This window comes from Capra hircus, chromosome 16 (assembly GCF_001704415.2).
Source record: "Capra hircus breed San Clemente chromosome 16, ASM170441v1, whole genome shotgun sequence".
NCBI lineage: Eukaryota > Metazoa > Chordata > Mammalia > Artiodactyla > Bovidae > Capra > Capra hircus.
In genome coordinates this window covers 3018330-3038259 of record NC_030823.1, presented here as the reverse complement: position 1 = coordinate 3038259, position 19930 = coordinate 3018330, and the positions used below count along the sequence as shown (strand labels likewise).

The 19930-nt window shown below is 46.1% G+C and overlaps 1 protein-coding gene across 3 annotated transcripts in view; it reads left to right on the top strand.

Moving 5' to 3' along the window:
- SLC26A9 (solute carrier family 26 member 9) overlaps positions 1-9749 on the top strand; it is a 28518-nt gene extending 18769 nt beyond the window's left edge. For 2 of the 3 annotated variants that reach the window (XM_018060067.1, XM_018060068.1), the window contains exons 14-21: positions 432-501; positions 620-712; positions 851-964; positions 1628-1897; positions 2956-3010; positions 4795-4940; positions 6302-6373; positions 7536-9749. In XM_018060067.1, the coding sequence (XP_017915556.1) occupies positions 432-501; positions 620-712; positions 851-964; positions 1628-1897; positions 2956-3010; positions 4795-4940; positions 6302-6373; positions 7536-7583 (868 nt within the window). In that variant the 3' untranslated portion in view covers positions 7584-9749. Of the gene's footprint in view, positions 1-431; positions 502-619; positions 713-850; positions 965-1627; positions 1898-2252; positions 3011-4794; positions 4941-6301; positions 6374-7535 lie in introns of those variants that run through there. The other variant, XR_001919268.1, reaches the window with a different exon arrangement.

The following is a 19930-nucleotide window of genomic DNA, read 5'->3' as shown; positions in this document are numbered from 1 at the left end:
ATCCCACCCCGAGGGAGCTATGGGCCAGAGGACAGCTAAGTCTCTCCCATAAAATGTTAGGTGAAGCAGACAGGGGGTCCAGTCCAGGGCAGGAAGGATCCTGGATGTCAGGGACCTGTCTCCTCCTCTTGAGAACTCAGAACCAAGAAGCGGTGACTTTGGGGCCGCTTCTGCTTGTGTTCTCTACCTTCCTGCCCACTGAGCCCCCGCCTGGCAGCTATGTCAGGGAGCTGCCTGCCATCTCTCTAATTACAGCCCAGCCACAGGCCACCAGGCATATGTCTCCAGCGCAGAAAGACAAACAGAAAAAGCCCAGGATCAGGACGGGACCCTCTCCTCCCCTACCTCTGCCCAGCCCCCAGCCTAAGCGTCCCTCCAGGCCTGTCTGCTAATAACATTCTCTTGTGTTTGTCTTTCCCTTCTTCATCCAGCCGTAATGGCTATGCTTTGGCCCAAGTCATGGACACTGACATTTACTTGAATCCCAAGACCTACAATAGGGTGGGTAATCCAGGCTTATGACCGCCCTCTTTTGCCCTACATCACCCCATATAAAAGGGTTTTGTGAAAAACTGATAAAAGAGATTGCTGCTGACTGAGCTGACTCTCCCTGCCACAGGCCCAAGAAATCCAAGGTATAAAGATCATCACTTACTGCTCTCCTCTCTACTTCGCCAACTCAGAGATCTTCAGGCAAAAAGTCATTGCCAAGGTAAGGCTCGGTCCCCTGGTGACCAGAGGGAGTGGACAGAGTATGCCTGGCAGAGACAAGAAAGGGAGCTGGGAGCCAAGATCCGGCCACCTCCAGAGAGGGCAGAGGTGAAGACTGCTCTTGGCCCTCTTCCTCCAGACAGGTGTGGACCCCCAGAAAGTGTTGCTGGCCAAGCAAAAGCACCTCAAGAAGCAGGAGGAGGGGAGAGCAATGCCCACGCAACAGAGGAAGCCTCTGTTCATGAAAACCAAGGTGAACTGAGGCCAGAAACAGCCCACACCCTCTCCCTTGCCCTCTCTGACCTTGCCGCCTGGTGCCCCACCTCCCAGCACCCTCAGAGGCAAGGACAGCAAGCCTCTGTGGCCACTGCCTGGTGGACGTTGTCTGGTGGGCATCTTCTCCTTGCATGAGGAGCCATCAGCTCCTGGGGTAACCACTTAACTGCCATGGCCCCCTCCTCATTTTCTGGCTAAGATGGAATACGTCCATGGACTTATGAACAACCCCAGATCGGGAGTTGCAGTGAATTTCCTGGGGTCCCCAGCCAACCTAGCACTAGCAAGGTGGGTGTGGATGTGGGAATTCTGCAGAGAAAAAGGTAAACACAGCTAAATGCAAAAAGAGTCTCAGTTGTTTCCAAAAGGGCTTCCTCCCAGAACAGAGTGGGCTGAAGCTTCAGTGCCTCTCTTAGAAGGGTCCTCTAACTTTGCCTGCGTTACGGAGACCAAACGTGCAGACCTGCTGAAGGAGGAGGCTTTGGGAGGTGCCAGTCCTCAGGGAATACAGGGGCTTGGATTCCCCGCCGCGAAGTCCGGTTATTCACGTCCACCTGCACGCATCTTTCCCCACCTTCAGCCACAGCGAAGTCTGATTGAGCCTGATGACCCTAACTGCGCCCTCCCACCCCCCCTCCAGACTGTCTCCCTGCAGGAGCTGCAGCAGGACTTTGAGAACGGCTCCCCGACCGACCCCAACAACAACCAGACGCCTCCTAACGGCGCCAGCGTGTCCTACATCACCTTCAGCCCTGACGACTCCACCGCTGCCCGCTGCGAGCCCCCAGCCTCTGCTAAGCCCAGTGACATGCTGGCCAGCGTCCCACCCTTTGTCACCTTCCACACCCTCATCCTCGACATGAGTGGGGTCAGCTTTGTGGACCTGATGGGCATCAAAGCCCTGGCCAAGGTGAGGGAGCCCCAAGGAGGAGGGAGCCCCAGCCCAACCCCACCCCGACTCCCTCACCCCTACCCTCCCACACTCCCTTTCCCTGGAGCCTTCATTTCAAAGGACTGAGTGAGGAAGCTCACCAGGGAGCCTACCATCTCCTAAAATCCCTTTTCCCAGATTCCACCAGGACAGGATGCTGCCTGCAGAGCAGGCCCAGACAGCGCAGAACAATGCGTGTCTGGGCCCCGCTGGTCCACCCCGTCCTAGCACCCCTCTCTAGCAGATGCGGGAACCCGGCCCAGGGTCCTCTGAGTAGAGCTCGTTTTGGCCCAGGTTCATGATCTACTTACTGCTCCTTCCCACACTCACCCAGACACTCTAGCATCAGCCGGGTCTGGTCAACGGAGGGAAGAAGAAGAAATAATATCAGCGGCCCTCACCTTCAGGCCAAACAGACAGTTCACAGGGCCGCTTGAATAAATGCAACCGTCTGATAGCTTTTCAGCAGCCACTTCTGATGGCAGAGTCATCTCAGACTGGCCCAGAGAGGCAGCACAGTGGAACCGAGGAAGAGAGAGAACACACAGGCTGATGGCCTCGTCAACCTGCGCACAGCCGGCTCCATCCCCAGACAAGGGCTCGGCCTGCTCCCGCAGCCTGGGTCTACTAGGATCCAGGTGGCTGAGGCATTAGCCATTCCAGGCCATGGTCCTCCCCCGCGGCTTCTGCCTAAGCCTCGAAGGCAGGCACGAGGTGGGGTCTGGGATTCTAAGCTGTCGAAAGAAAAGATCTGGCCCCACAAGAAGGGGCCACGGGGACACCAAGTGGCTGCCTTGTTGGCAAAGCCCCAGGTCTGCCCCACTTTCCAGAGGAGCGGTCGGCCAACACTCCAGGGAGGAGTGGTGTGCTTTGCTGCTATTTTTATCTTGGGCTGCCAGAGCTCTCCTGGTTGCTTATTTGTTTGGCTTCCCTCTCTGGCTTCCCTCTCAAGTGCGTTTTGTGAATCACTCTGGAGGCCCACTCAGAACATTCCTTTCCTTCTGTCTCCCTACCCAACTCGCTCCCGGCTCCTCCAGCTGAGCTCCACCTATGAGAAGATCGGGGTGAAGGTCTTCTTGGCGAACATTCATGGTAAGAGAAGGATGTTTCGGGGACTGAAGGCTGACGAGGGGCTAGGGTGGGACTAGGACGGTGGGAGGCCGAATAGTGAGGGGGTAGCAACTAGAACAGCACCTGTTCCCCTAAACTACTGCCTGCTCACAAGAGCTCAGGCACCAGTCAGAAGGGACTGCAGCTGGGTTACGTAACATCCTATACGCTGTGCTGTGCTGAGTCGCTTCAGTCATGTCTGACTCTGTGTGACCCAACGAACTGTAGTCTGCCGGGCTCCTCTCACCATGGGATTCTTTCTAGGCAAGAACACTGGAGCGGTCACCATGGCCTCCTCCAAGGTATCTTCCCAAGCCAGGGATCAAACCCACGCCTACAGCACTGGCAAGCAGGTTCTTTACCACTAGGGGTCCCAATAAAAGTGTTGGAGGAGGGGATTGTAAAGTTAAGGAGAGGCAACTAGGATTCTGATTTGCCCACCACTAATTTGCCATGTTTGGAGAAGGCAATGTCAACCCACTCCAGTACTCTTGCCTGGCAAATCCCATGGATGGAGGAGCCTGGTAGGCTGCAGTCCATGGGGTCGCTAGGAGTCGGACACAACTGAGCGACTTCACTTTCACTTTTCACTTTCGTGCATTGGAGAAGGAAATGGCCACCCACTCCAGTATTCTTGCCTGGAGAATCCCAGGGACGCGGGAGCCTGGTGGGCTGCCGTCTCTGGGGTCGCACAGAGTCAGACACGACTGAAGTGACTTAGCAGGAGCAGCAGCAGCAATTTGCCATGTTTAGCTCAGTTGGTGGAGAATCTGCCTGCAATGCAGGAGACCCCCGTTCAATTCCCGGGTCAGGCAGATCTCCTGGAGAAGGGATAGCCTACCCACTCCAGTATTCTTGGGCTTCCCTTGTGGCAAGAATCTGCCCGCAATGCGGGAGGACTGGGCTCGATCCCTGGGTTGGGAAGATCCCCTGGAGAAGAGAAAGACCATCCACTCCAGTATTCTGGCCTGGAGAATTGCAGAGTCAGACATGACTGAGCGACTTTCCCTTTCAATTTGCCATGTCACTTCATCTGCCTGGGGATCGATTACCACCTGTGTAACATGAAGAGGTTGACTAGATGAACCGGGGAATCTTCTCCAAATCCAAAAGTCCATAAACAGGCAGAAAGCACAGATATGCCATAACTCCCCAGACGCACAGGAGAGAGGGAAAGGCCCACGTTTGCACACCCCACTGCCTCGGAGGGTCAGCGCCTTCCAGCAGGACCAGTCAGCCTGGGTGCCGGCCTGAGCGTGGCACAGACTCTGTGCAAGCTCCGCCCGGGGAGAGTCTGCGCTGGCTCTGCTCTGTGCCTGTGAGCTGTGCACTGCTCTGTGCGTACTCTGGAGCTGGACTCAGAGGCTCCCTGCCCACCCTCACTGGACACGCCTCAGGAAATCATCCCCAGGACTAGAGCAGAGTAAGGGCTCTGCCACACACCGGACTCTGCAGGAAAGGTCTGGGTGAACAGGAGGAAGAATGGACCCTCAAGAGACAGAACCGGCCCATGATTTCGGCTTTCCCTCACCACCAAGTACCGACACCCTGAATCAAGCTATTTCCTTCTGCCCAGGGTTGAAGGTTCAGCATCCTCAAGCTCACGTTGCCCTCTGCTGTCCAGAACTGGCACTGCAAGGCCAAGGCCCAGGCCCTGTGATGCAGCAAGGGCGCGACCACCAGGCCGCTCTCTCTCCATCTCCCCCACCCCCAGCTCCAGGCCACAGTGGCGTCAGCTTTTGAAGGTGACCTTTTCCTCCTCGCAGCCCAGGTGTACGATGACATCAGCCATGGAGGCCTCTTTGAAGACGGGTGTCTGGAACGCAGTCACATCTTTCCCAGCATACACGATGCGGTCCTCTTTGCCCAGGCACAGGCCAGGGAAGTGGCCCCAGGACACGACTTCCAAGGGGTAAGCTCTCTGCACCTGGGGAATCCGAGGCCCCAGGGCACTGAAATAACAGACAATCAATTAACTTTCCTTAATCTCGGTTTTCTTATGTGTGGAATGGGTGCCTTAAGATAACATTATCTCTCTCACAGGATCTTTTGTTTTGGTTTTAGGATTAACTGATAATTATATCTTTTGTGTCACTTGAAAAAGCTTTGTATATTACAAATTCTTTTTATTAGAATTTTTATGAGATCAAACACCCAAAGCACAGTAGGTTATGCCCTGTATCCTGACATGGCTCAACCATCCTGTTCCTTCCCTCTTTCTACAAGATGTTTTGGAGAAGGGAGGGGAGTAAGCCTGCCTGTTTTAATTTAACCGAGCTTAGAGATTTCAGGCTGGTGATGGATGAAGAGTGTGGATCAGAGTTTTGTCTCATTTTCTTGACATTTAATTTACTAGCTCAGTCAGTGGTATGCCAATGAGCTACAAATAACAGTGTCTACAAATAACACTCCAGAAAGCTGGGGAGGCAGAAAAAGCCCATCCAGTCGGGGTCCCTGCCCAGGCCTCCCCAGACAGCTCCATCTTCCAAGCTGCCCTGCCAGCTCATCTTCGGCCCTCGGGCTGCCAAGCCTCTGTGTCCTAGTCCGCAATGCAAAGCCCTTCTACCCTCTGGGGATCATAAGAAAGGCTTTTCTGGCCCTAGAGCAACAATTTGCTCTTTGCTTTTTGAGACTCATGAAGCTGGAGCCATCTGTTCTGGGTGCAGAAAGCCTGTCCAGGGAAACACAGAGCCGGGCACCCGCCCACCACACACAGAGGCAAACCGTGAGAGCAGTGGCCTTCTTGGCCTCATGCTCTTTGCCAGCAGAGCAAAGAGAGGGAGATTCTGGGGAAACCCTCATCATCATAACTGCACAAATAATGCCCTGGTTTTACAGTTTAAATTCTTAAAGATGTATATTGTACCAATTGTATATTTACATATTACAGACTCTATTCATATCTGTAAATTATACACACATACACTGTTTTCAACAGCGTGGTAAGGCAGAGAGTCAGCAAAGTGAGTGTGATCATCCTACTTTTACAGAGAAGGGAGATGGATTCCCCAGGTCGGGCAGCTGGGTAAGCTAGGTAAAGCTTTCCTGCTTCTGAGGTGCCCGCCAAGGGAGCCGACTCTGATGCACACCTGTCTACAGGGAAGAGGGAAACTGCGGCTGTGCTGTATTTTGAGAGGCAAACGAGGGAGGGGAGGAAAGGACAAGAGGCCAAGTTACTCATCAGAACACATGACGCCCTCTCCCACCCCGCCATTTGTGCCAGACCACCATTCGGTCGCTGCAGCTCACTCCGCACTGGTTTCCCCCACCCAGGCGCCCGTGGACCCTGAGCTTTCTCTGTACGAGCCAGAGGAGGACAGCCCCAGCTACTGGGATTTAGAGCAGGTAAGCTGACTAGCGGGGGTCAGAAGGGGAAGGAAGGAGAGCCTCTCCCACCCAGTGTTGGCTGGGCTCTCCCACCAGAAGTCAGAGCAGTCACCTTGAAGGCAATAATGTTTCTTTCTCGCCTTTCTTTTAATAGCAGATCTTAATTCTTCTCACTCCCTGAAAGGCGTCATGGGGGACGGGAGAGTCACTGGATCAAGTCCTAGAGAAACAACATCTATTCTTAACTCTCCCACGCACTGGCCACACGATCTTGGGCAAGCCACGTGACACCACCAGGCCCCCAGTGTTTATCACTGTAAAATAAGGGAAATACGAGGAATACCTGTCCCATCTACCTAACAAGATTAGTGAGGGACGCTTTTGTTCTTTTGTTAATTCAACCGGTATTGATGGTGTGCCTACTACCTGCCTGACACTGTCCCAGGGTGGGCGCACATCCAATCAGATGAATTCCAGGGGTACAAATACTACTGCAGGTGGGCAGCCGTTCCGAGCCATGCGGATGTGGCTTGTACTTCATATAGAACTGTATGGTCCCGACATGAAAAGTAGCCCCACCCCAATGCCCTGAATCAAAGAAACCAAAGCTTTAGAGAAACCCAGCTCTGGGTCTATTAGAAAGAACAGCTCACTCTGTGCCTCTTCCCTTTCTCTTTGGGCGTGAGTTCTGACGGTCCTCTGAGCCCATCGCCGGGAGGGCTGGTGGCATGCAGCAGGCATCAGGGAATAGAGCCAGGCCGCAAAGACTTGGCACACTGATTTCTGGGCTCCCGCAGAATCTCCAGCACTTTGCAAACACCTGGCTAGGACAAAATAGCTTGTCGGAACAAGAAACAACTTTAGAGCTTGTCTGATCTCAATCCTCACCTGACCTAATGAAGAAAGGAGAGCAAAAACGGAGGGAGGGACCTGTGACGGCCACACAGCACAGCAGGGGTGATTCAAAGCTAGATTTCAAGCTGCTTCTCCCGTCACCTCTTTACCAGTTCACCTCTTGGGCTGACCCTGCCCCTCTACTGTTCACACACACACATGCACACACTCACCCTCACTTCCTCATAAGACCTCTTACTGGCCAGCGTGTCGTAGGGTCACCTGGCAGTTGGGACTACTTGGATCTAATCTCTCTCCCCCACCCCCCTTCCTGTGGCCACTGCAGGAGATGTTCGGAAGCATGTTTCACGCAGAGACTCTGACTGCCCTGTGAAGGCCCAGGCCGCCTCCAGAGCACCTCGGGCGCCCGTGAAGGATGAGCCTGGGACCCCAGGGAGTGGTGCGTCGAGGAGAACACCTCCACTGGAACCCCGGTGCCTCTCCGTCCTCCTCGTCTCTCTCTCTTACGTCCCCCCAGGCACCTCTAGAGCTAGCCGATCTCAGCAGCAGGAAGAGACACCTCTACGCCCTCCTGCTGACCCTCAGGGCCCCAGCTTACAACGAGCACGCCTCCTGCTGGCTGCTCTGCACCCGCCCACACCCTGCCTGTGGCCGCTGAGGGGACCCTTGACTGCCAGGCTTCAAGAGTGACTCGGGAACGGAGGGAAAGCTCGAGCTGACGTAGTGTGCAAGCTCCGAGAGTGCCCTGAGACCCGCACACCTCGGCGTCAGGCGGTGTCACGCTGTCACAGGACACAGGGACAAACCGGCCCATGACTCTGTGGCTCATCCCCTCCCGCTGCCCCAAGTCCATCCGCGGCAGCTCTGTACCCCTGAGCCCATGGGCTCCAACCACCCAGGAATCTCCGTCTTGGCGACTGTGCCCCATTCCTCCTCCTCTCAAGGCTGCTGAGACCCCCACTGCTATTTGGCACATCAGACTCTAGCCTGGGGAGCGGCCACCAGAACTACCTTCCCAGGGGCAGCCTCCTGAAACGTTATCAGCCCCCCTGCCCTCGAGGGCTGCTCCCCTCTACTTGAGACCAGGTAGAAACCCAGGAGGAAGAGAGGGTCGCTGGCAGAATGCTCTGGCAGCCTAGCAACAGATACCAGTTATTCCGCACAAAAGCTCTGGGCGGTCCCTGTACTGGAGACATGGAGATGAAGGGACGCTCCATCAGTCCAGGGCCAGCTGGTGGGGCCCGAGCCCTGAAAGCCCCCCGACCTCCCCCACTGGAGAAGTCTGCCTTGTCCTCTTCTCCGGCAAAGAGCCAACGGCTTTAACTCTCCCTCGTCAGCTCGGGCCTGAGCGGTGCAGGCAGGTGAGGGAAGATGCCTCCAAGGGCGTATCCCAGCTGGGTGCCCGGCGCGGAGAAGGGCTGACGCAGACTGAGTCTTCCTCCACAGGCATCCCGTAACAGATTCAGGATCTGAGGCCATCTCCTTCTAGGAAAGATGAGAAGAGGGGTTAAGTGCTCCAAATTTATAGAAAAATGTAGAAGAAACCCACGATTGACTTGAAAATAAATAGGTTCCATGTGCAGGTGTTTGGGGAAACTTTCCACGGAAGTGCACAGAAAACACTCTGGCCTCTCCGCACTGCGTCTCCCGAGCTCCTTTGGTGAGTGATCCGTGCCCGAAGGGTTGGGCTGGCCCAGCCTGGAAAAACGCCGGAGTTCCTACTCTCAGCCTGAGCTGTGTGTCTGTTTAGTGTGAGCTGGTCAGCTAGCAAGTCTTCACAGAGTTAAAGGGGGGGTTGCTGGTGAAGAGCCAGCAGATTCTTGGCCTACAAGCACTGCTCCTCTGTGAATTCATTATGCCATCTGCCTGCCAGTGGAACTCAAAACTTGGAAGGCAGAGGACAGTGTTATCTGGAATTCACCGTGCCCAGCACCCGAAGTGCCAAATTTCGGGAGGACAAGAACCGTAGCCAATGAAAACTCAACCTCCCCTGCTCCACCTCCTGCAAAGTCCAGCTCAGGCCCAAGAGGTGGGGGAAAGATCACAGACTCCCAGGACATCCCAAGTCACAAGTGCTTTGGGAACCAAGTGTCTAGAACCCTTGAGGACTTGCTGAAGTGACCACAAACCCCCAGGCCAGCCCCAGACCTGAAGGGGATTGCTGGCGCACAGGGGCCTCTAGTGGGGGCTCAGGGAGGGGTCCAGCGTCACGTTCAAGACTGTAAGTACTACCAGAGTCCACGGCGGAGGTAAGGTGGGAAACACCCGGGGTGGAGAGAGACAACCGGAAGAGAACTTACTGCTGGAATGCCTTAGCGAGAACACAAGCTCACGGAGACCACTTACCTCATGACTGAGGCAGGGAAGGCGGGAAGGTAGAGGAGGCATCCGCAATTTCAACGCTTCTGAATGTTCTTAGTGATGCTGATGTGGTTCCCAGGAACCAGGACTCTTGAGATATTTGTGTAATTTATTTAATTTAAATGCCATTCTCCTTTTGTTCATTTTGCTAATAAAGTGGTTTTGAAATGTGTACAAATGCATGTGTTCAGGTGTTTTTACAGAGAAACAAACAAGTCACCTCCAGAAAGAGGTGGCCTTGCTTTGCCCAGTCCCTGGGGGGAAAGAAACAGAAAGCTAAGACTTCTCCTTGAGTCTCCCGGCTCCTCTCTGGGGTCTGGTTTTCCACTCCTGGGAATGAATAAACTCCCATGATACAGCTGAAGAACAGAAATAGGGTGAAACACCTGGTCCAAGGGATCCTCCAACTCAAGACCAGTTGCCAGAGCCAAATTTGTGATTTCTGTGGCTATCAGGGAAGTCGAACTTCCACTGGTTCATGCGCTAGTACTTCAGCACTCATGAGATGTCTCCCGAACGGGCCAATCCTATCAATACCCAGCAAAGCTTTCCGAATCCCCAGTTCGGGGGAGCACACAGCCTAATCCCACATTTCCTTCCCCTGTTTGTGAGACAATGCAGCGAGCAAAAGGCCAAAGGACTCGAGTGTCCAACAAGCTTGGCTGACCCAGAACTTTGTTTGCTAACTGTAGGAAATAAGAGGAACCACAGAAAAACAGCAAAGACTTCTTCTGTCTGAAAGAGACAGAAATAGGATGAAGTGGCAAGAGATGGAGGGCTAGAGATAAGACAAAGCAAAGAAGGAAGGAAGATCAGCAGGATAGACATATGGAAACAAAGACACCAAGAGCGCTAGAAGAGGGGGAAACAGGTGAAGGACGAAGAAGATAGGTTGCAGAGGCAGAGAAGCCATTGAGTTCCAAAACAACCACGTATTGAAAATAATCTTGCCTCACCGTGCTATTTAAATGCCCTTCAAGATCTGAGTAAGCTGGCAATGGGCATCCCTCCCCCACCCTTTTTTTTAATTTAAATTTATTTATTTTAATTGGAGGCTAAATTTAAATTTATTTATTTTAATTGGAGGCTAATTACTTTACAATATTTTATTGGTTTAAATAAATAAATCCGCCGCAGGTGTTTCCCATCCTGAATTCCCCCCCCCACCTCCCTCCCTCCCTTTTGAATTTTATATGAATTTTTAATGATACTATCTTAGCCTGACCACTAAAAGTAGAACATGAGAAAAAGCAGGTATTTGGGAAATGACCCCAGGGAGCAGGCGTGACAGGCAGAAGGAGTGAAACAGGCAGGGAGGGAAAACGAACAAAAGGATGAGTCACTGTGGCAGCCCCTGCAGAGGGCAACCGGGGCTCCAACCTCCTAGAGGCTGCGAAGCGCACCGCCAGACTGACCTGGAGAAACGTTTAACCGTCTTTCCCAGCTTCTCTGGGTCAAGGGTGGCCTGTATGGGTTACAAGGACATGAGCACAAAGTAGTTCCCCTTTGCTATGGCATCAGGGAAGCCCCCCAGGGCAGGAAGGAAGAGATGTGTTTGGCTCCAGGAAAGGCCAGCAGGTAAGACTGCTCAGAACTATTACCTCTCAAGAGGGTTCAGAGGAGAGTTTTGAGTGGCATATAAGCAGCATCTAAATCAGATGCGTTTCTTTAACCTATCTTTATTTTTTTTTTTTTTAAATTTTAAAATCTTTAATTCTTACATGCGTTCCCAAACATGAACCCCCCTCCCACCTCCCTCCCCATAACATCTCTCTGGGTCATCCCCATGCACCAGCTCCAAGCATGCTGTATCCTGCATCAGACATAGACTGGCGATTCAATTCTTACATGATAGTATACATGTTAGAATGTCATTCTCCCAAATCATCCCACCCTCTCCCTCTCCCTCTGAGTTAACCTATCTTTAAAACCCATTTTTACCATTAGTTGTAAAACTACAACATGGCTTTAGCAGTCTTTAGGGAAGAAGTGTCAAAACTTTTATGTTAGCTAGACTTATTGTGGTTATTATTTCACCATATAAACAAATATCAAATCATTATATTGTATACCTTAAACTAATAAATTATTATATGTCAATCATATCTCAGTTTTTAAATTCTGTAAGATGATCTCCCCATTCTACCATGGAATGGAGTCTTTTAAGACTAGGCGTTCCTAAACATGGTCTTTCATACAGTTCATTATTAAGAGGTACCAGGGCCCCTCAGAGCAATGACTGGTTACAGGGCCAGGGCAGGGTAGGGACGAAATGAATCTGAAACAACTTTTTATGCCAGGAGGCAAGAAATTGTTCCCCCAAAATGATGGAGGCATATCACAGGGTCACAGGAATCAGATTCAAGCACCTTCTACTAACCAAATGTAGGGTAATTGGGGCACCAAAATAAACACAATGGTGGATTTTAAACCACTAAAAACAATAATTGTGACTATACCAGTGCCAGGTAGATAGATCTCAGGTGCTCTTGCCAGTGATTCTGTCATGTCCAACTTTTGTGATCCTGTGGACTGTATGTAGCCTGCCAGGCTCCTTTGTTTAAGGGATTTTCCAGGAAAGAATCCTGGAGTGGGTTGCCATTTCCTCTAGATAGGTAGATAGAAGATAATTACAGAGGATTTGTAGTATTTTTTTAACATCTGGAAAGGTTAGTCCCCACCTACAACATTTTTATGATATAGTTTTCTTAACTAAGGATGTAATATTCTTTCCTATTTAGATCTCCTTTTGATAATTTACGTAGTGTTTTCTCATATAGATCTTACACGTCTCAAGTTTATTCCTAGTTTTCTTTTTTTTACCTTTTTGTTATGTAACGTAATCTTGTATTTTCTAACTGGTTGATGTTTGCTATTGATTTCTGTATATTAACTTTGTACCCAGAGTACCTGCTGAATTCTTACAATATTAATAGTTCTGTGATAGTTTGGCTATTGAATATTTCAAGTTTGTCAGCAATACAGACTGTGTCTACAAATAATTATAATTTTATCTCCTTTTCAAATCTTTATACCTCTAATCTCTTTCTCTTTTTTATTTGTCTTGACTAGTTCCTCCAAAACTGATATCAAATAATGCTGGCGAAAGTAGACACTCTTCTCTTATTCTCTGACTTTAATGCTAAAGTTTCTACTTTTTATCATTAAACATCATTCTGACTTTAGTATTGGAAATATACTTCATAATTATTTTCGCATTTTTATCACAAAAGGATTGAGAAAAATCAATGTCTTTCATGACAGTGTGAGACACTACATTGACCAGCTCTCCAGTGAAACTGGTCACATTTGTTTTTTTTAATTTAAGCCTCTATAAATGGTCCTAAAAGGGAAAACAGCAAATTAAGAAATATCTATTCAAGATAGCTATGAAAAGAATACAGATATAAGATATTATAAAAAACACAGAGGTAAATTTTCATGACCTAGGATTTGGCAAAATATTCTTAGATATGACACCAAATGCACAATAAAAGAACAATAAAAGGAAAAAATAGGTACATTGAATTCATCACAATTTAAAACTTCTGTGCTTCAAAACACACCATCAAGAACGTAAAAAGACAACCCACAGAACAGGATAAAATATTTGCAAATCATACATATGATAGCAGCGACCTGTATCTAGAACATTAAAAAACACTTACAACTCAAAATATTCTAATAGACATTTCTCCAGGGAAGATTTACAAATGGCCAATAAGCACATGTCGACATCAGCAACATCATTTGTCACCTGGGAAATGCAAATCAAACCCACAATGACTTATCCACATATATACATTCTCAATATTCTTTTCCATTATGGTTCATCATAGGATATTGACTATAATTCCCTGCGCTATACACTAGGATCTTGTTGTTTACACATGTATAACTGAGTCACTTCACTGTACAGCAGAGATTGGCACAACATTGTAAATCAACTATCCTTTAATATACACGAAGGTTTATACTAACATTATTCATAATAGTCAAACAGTGAAAATCCTAAGTCCACCAATATATGAAAAGATGAATAAATGAAATGTGGTATTCTCATATAATGTAATATTATTTGGACGGAAAAAGGAATGAAATACCAATACAGGCTATAATGCGGGTGAACCTTGAAAAATACGTTGAACAAAAAAAACCAGACACAAAAGATCACATATGATATTGTTCCATTTACATGAAATGTCCAGAGTAGGCATGTATGCAGAGACAGAAAGTAGATTAGTGATTGCTTAGGTCTAGGAAGGAACTGAACTGAAGTCGCTCAGTCGTGTCCGACTCTGCGACCCCATAGACTGTAGCCTACCAGGCTCCTCTGTCCATGGGATTTTCCAGGCAATAGTACTGGGGTGGATTGCCATTTCCTTCTCCAGGGGATCTTCCCAACTCAGGGCTCGAACCCGGGTCTCCCACATTGTAGACAGACGCTTTACCGTCCTGAACGGAATTACGGGATGAGATGATGGTTAAAAGGTACAAGGTTTCTTTAGGGGGTGATGAAAATGTTCTGGCGTGCTGTGATTCATGGGGTCGCAAACAGTCGGACACGACTGAGCGACTGAACTGAACTGAACTGAAAATGTCCTAAAATTGACTGTGGTAACGGTTGCACAACTCTGTGAACACACTGAATTGTACACTTAAAAAAAGAGAAATTTGACATCTAGACACCTTGTAATGAAACTTAAGAACACTAAAAACAAAGAGAAGTCCTTAAAAGGAGCCAGAGAGAAAACAGTTCACTACAAAACATCAATAATTACATTATCAGCCAACTTCTCAACAGAAAAAAATGGAAGCCAGCAAACAGTAAATTAATGTCTTCAAAGTGCTAAAACAATCATCAACTTAAAATTGTATACTCAAGAAAATCGTCTTGCAAGAATGAGTATGAAATAAAGATATTTTCAAATAGACAACAATTGAGAGAGTTGACTATCACGACTTTCAATAAAGTAGCTTCAGAAAGATGAATATTGGGAAGAATAAAAATTATTCCAGAAGTAAGGTTTGAGATTCAAAAAGAAAGGTTAAACAAGGAAACTGGTAAACATATTGGTAAATATAAAGAAATGTCTATATAAATAAATTTAAAAATTAAAATAACAAACTACAAGAGTATATAAAGAGAAGGCAACCAGAGTTAAAGTGTTCAAATGTCTTCTTATTTTTCAGAGGAAAAGCGTTACAGTATTAAATTCAAATCTATTAAGTATGAATATGAAATGTGAATAGTACATCATAAGATAGCAAAGAATATAATTTCCAAACCAGTGAGGCAGAGGAGAATGGGATAATAAAACAACCCACATGATGAAAATTTAGTAAGCTGTTTAAAAAGCCAGTACATAGGGGGGAAGAAGCATAGAAAATGTAGAGCTGATAAAAAGAAGATAGAAATAAGCCCAAATACACAAATCACAAAAAATATAACTAATCTCACTAGTAAAAGAAATTGTCTGATTAGATTAAAATTAAATTCAGAGACCCTGTAAAACATAGGGACACAAAAATGGAAGAAAACATTTACAAGACAAATACTAACCAAAAGAATGAAGTAGCTATATTAATTGCAAAAAATTGGCTTTTAAGACAAGGAGGCCATGAAGCATAAAGAAGACTACTATGTCATGATAAAATTTTCAACAGTTCTAAATTTGAATGTACCCTAAAAGTCTTAAAATAAATACAGCAAAATTGGTATTTTAAAAACTGGAAAAGATGGCAAATCCAGCAACATAATGGAAGATTTCAATATACTGTTGGTTACTCATAGAGATTTTTTTAAAGTTAGGTATGAAAGAGTTAAGCAATAAAATAAACAGTCTTGATTTAGTCATACATAGAATTCTGCACACAGCAACTAAAATGTACACTTCTTAAGTACATATGAAATATTTACAAAAATCGTTCATATACTAGGCCCTACAGCAATTCTCAACAAATTTCAAACATAGGTATCATTCCACATTTTGTGACCCCACACTGTAGTTAAAAATCAGTTACAAAAAGGGAATAAAAAGGTATGCATTTAAAAAATTTTTAAAAACACTTCTGAAAAACTCATAGTCAAAGAAGAAATTATATGGAAACTTTATAACACTTAGACCTAAACAGTAATGAAAATGCTACCTATCAAAACCCACGGCACACAGGGAAGAGTGCATCAAAGCAAATGGACAGCTCTGCTGCTGCTGCTCAGTCGCTCAGTCGTGTCCGACTCTGTGCGACCCCATAGACGGCGGCCCACCAGGCTCCCCCGTCCATGAGATTTCCCAGGCAAGAGTACTGGAGTGGGGTGCCATTGCCTTCTCCGTTATAGCTCTAAATGCCTTTATCAAAAAAGGAAAAAGACAAAAATTAACCAACCAAATATTCAACTATGGCAGCTGGGAAACAAACAAACGTAAAGAAGACAAAAGAAAGGAGACAGTAAGAACCGCTAACGTCCTTTCAACGGTTACTATATGCCATGCGCTCTTCTAAGTCCCTCATGTACAGAAACTAATTTAATCTTCCCAACAACTCTAAGAGGTGCATACTGTTAGTATCTCCATTTTACAGATGAGGAAACTGAGGCTCAGAAAAGTTAAGTGAATTTCCCAAGATCATTCAGCACAACTCAATGAAAGTGGAAGGCCTAGGAATTTAGCTCAGACAATCTGGCTCCAGAGTTTAAACTCTTAGCTAATATAAAGTTGAAAACTTAAATGAAATGAATAAATTGCTAGTAAATATAATGTACAAAAAATGGAATCAAGAAAACAGTAGAAACCTGAAAAGTCCTGTAACTATTAAGTGAAATCATCAGTTTAAAATCTTCCCACAGAGAAAACATCAGGTCCAAATTATTCTATTTTTTAGAATTATGAGAAAAATATCTTAGATATTTGACTCTACTTTATATACACTCTTCCAGAAAATGCAAAAAACAAACAAATAAAACAAGTGGAAGGAAAGTCAAGCTCAGATTTCCCCTTCTTTCCTCTTCCCTCCCCTTCTTCTTCTCCTCCCTCTTCTCTCTCCGCCACCTCCCCCCACAACCAACTCTCTCTCTCTCTCTCTCTCCCTCCTTCCCTCCCCATAAAAGCAGATCCTCATGGTCCTGCATGCCTGCTAGAGCTGCCAGCCATCACATGTGAAGCTGGAGAAAGTGATTTAAGCAGAGAGTATCTACTTATCCTTCATTCTCCAAATTTAGTCACATGGCAAACCTAGCTGCAAGGGTGGGTCTGGGAAATTTGGTTTTTTATCTGAGTGTCAACGTGTTGAGTTCTTCAGGGTTCTTATTACTTAGAAAGAAGGAGAAATGAATATAGGGACAGCTAGAAATCACTACAATATCCTCTAACTAGATTTCTACTATACACTTGATACCAAATCCGAAAAAGAAAAATTACAGACCAATCACACTTAAAAACAGAATTGCAAAAACCCTAAAAGAAGACCCAGCAATGGGTTCATCCAAGTTGAGTTTATCCTAGGAATGTCAGAGTGGTTTACATTTTTTCAGCTTATTAATATAATTCATTTCATTAACAGGCTAAAGGAGAAACATGCTCCACCAGATGTTGAGACATATTTTAAAGTTATAGTAATTAAAACAATCATATTAGCATAGGAATAAACAAAGCTAATGGAACAGTATAGAAAGCCCAGTAATGGGCTCATTCAACTGAAAACTTAGTAAATAGGAAAGTTGCCCTTGTAGATCACTGAGGAAAGGATAGACTGTTTAATGAATGGCCCTGGGAAAACTGCTCTCTAGTTGGAGAAAAATAAAATTGGACCTGACCTCACACCATTTATAGAAAAGCAATTCCAGATGGATTAAGATCTTTGATGTAAAAGGCAAAAGTTTAAAAAGATAGCATATCAAAATATATTTATAACCTTAAATAGGAAACGACATTAAACAAGAAAACAAAAGATTGATAAATTCACCTACATTAAAATTAGACTTCAGTTCATCGAAAGAACATAAAGTGAAAATACAAAACACAAATGGACATAAACATTTGCAACATAAACATAACCAACAGAATATTACTATCCACAATATTTAGATACTCTGAAGAGTCAACAAGAAGGAAAACAACTCAAAACAAAAATGGGCAAGAGAAGTAAACAGCCATTTTGTTGGGAAAACACAAATAGCAAATAAACATACGAACAGATACTTAAACTCCTTAATAAGCTGGGAAGTACAAATTAACACCACAATGAGATATCATTTTCCAGCCACAAAATAAGCCAAATTATCCATCTGAAGTGTCTACTGCTGGCGAGAAAGTGAAGCAGCAGGAGCTTACAGGCTATGCGCAGCCCAATGATGGGAATAAACTGATTCAGTAGCCTTGGAAAATGATTCAGAATTTCAAGCCGAGTACTCTCATATAGCGCAACCCAGCATTTCCACTCTGGGATATACACCAGAGAATCTCTTTCACCTGTAGCCCAAGAGACAAGTACAACAGATGTTTATCTATTCCCAGGATGCAATATCATGCATAGTGGAATTGAATAGACCACAGCTAGATATAACAGTGTAAATAAATACCACAAACAACATTTTGAGTGAAAAAACTTTTCATAGGACTATGGATTGCATGCTATCATTTTTATGAAAGCAAGCAAAACCAAACTCTCCTCTCACACATATCCATATATGTCAGGGCTCACACATATGTGGGAGAACTATTTAAAGCACACACATAGACACGCAGGATTTCAGATAGTGGTTACTTGGCAGGAATTGAGGGATAGAGGCAATGGGTCACATACACATCTTCAGTGTTATTGATCATTGGGGGGAGGTCACAGTTGTTTGCATTATTACTTGCTTTACATAGTCATTGCATATACTCATTAACTTTTAAATATTATATGCTAAGAGAATTTAAAGAATATTTAAGGACAGGGTAATACTCATGATAATGCCAAAAGAAAGAAGCAGAATATAGAACTCTGTGTATAGTATGCATCTGTTTTATTTTAAAACAGATACATACTTCATGTGTGAATATTTGTGAGCATAGGAAAATATTGGGCAACAACAAAGTATTATGAATGAATATCTTTGGATATTGGGATGGCACCTGATTTTTTTTTTCTTTCTCTTTCCTGTGTTTTCCAAATAGTTCACAGGAGCATAAATGTATATTAAGTTGACAATTAAAATTTTTAAGTTTGGGGGGAATTCCCTGATGGCCTGGTGGTTAGGATTCTGGGCTTTCACTGCCATGGCCCAGGGTTCAATCCTTGGTTGGGGACCTGAGATCCCACAAGCCCAGCAGCTTGGTCAAAAAAAAAAAAAATTAAGTTTGGTAAGAATTAAACTACTTTTAATAAAAATTCTGTCAATGTCCACTTTAAAAAAATCATTTCAACTCTTTTTTTTTCACATTCAGAAATCTCATCTAATTTGTGGTGCAAAAAATGGACACATCCATTAGGACCTTGAACTTTCAGAGTAGCTTCGCCTGAGGGATGACAGGGGAGGTGATAATGGCCCCATGGTGAAAGGACAGATGCTAACAGAGCGTGACAGGGGAGCCGCTGGCACTATGACCCAGATTGGGGCACAGGTATAACTACAGCCCTGCTGTACCCCTGTCCCAACCCACTGCCTGACTTCAGGGCTGGCCAACAAGCAACTTCAGTTCAGTTCAGTTCAGTTCATTCACTCAGTCGTGTCCAACTCTTTGCAACCCCATGGACTGCAGCACGCCAGGCCTCCCTATCCATCACCAACTCCCAGAGTTTACCCAAACTCATGTCCATTGGGTTGGTGATGCCATCCAACCATTTCATCCTCTGTTGTCCCCTTCTCCTCCTGCCTTCAATCTTTCCCAGCATCAGGGTCTTTTCAAATGAGTCATGTCTTCGCACAGGGTGGCCAAAGTATTGGAGCTTCAGCATGAGTCCTTCCAGTGAATATTCTGGACTGATTTCCTTTAGGATTGACTGGTTGGGTCTCCTTGCAGTCCTAGGGACTCTCAAGAATCTTCTCCACAGTTCAAAAGCATCACTTCTTCAGTGCTCAGATTTCTTTATAGTCCAACTTTCACATCTATACATGACTACTGAAAAAAAAACATAGCTTTGACTAGATGGACCTTTGTTGGCAAATTAATTTCTCTGCTTTTAAATACGCTGTCTAGGTTGGTCGTAGCTCTTCTTCCAAGGAACAAGCGTCTTTTGATTTCATGACTACAGTCACCATCTTCAGTGATTTTGGAGCCTGAAAAAATTCAGTCTGCCACTGTTTCTACTGTTTCCCCATCTATTTGCCATGAAGTGATGGGACCGGATGCCATAATCTTTGTTTTCTGAATGTTG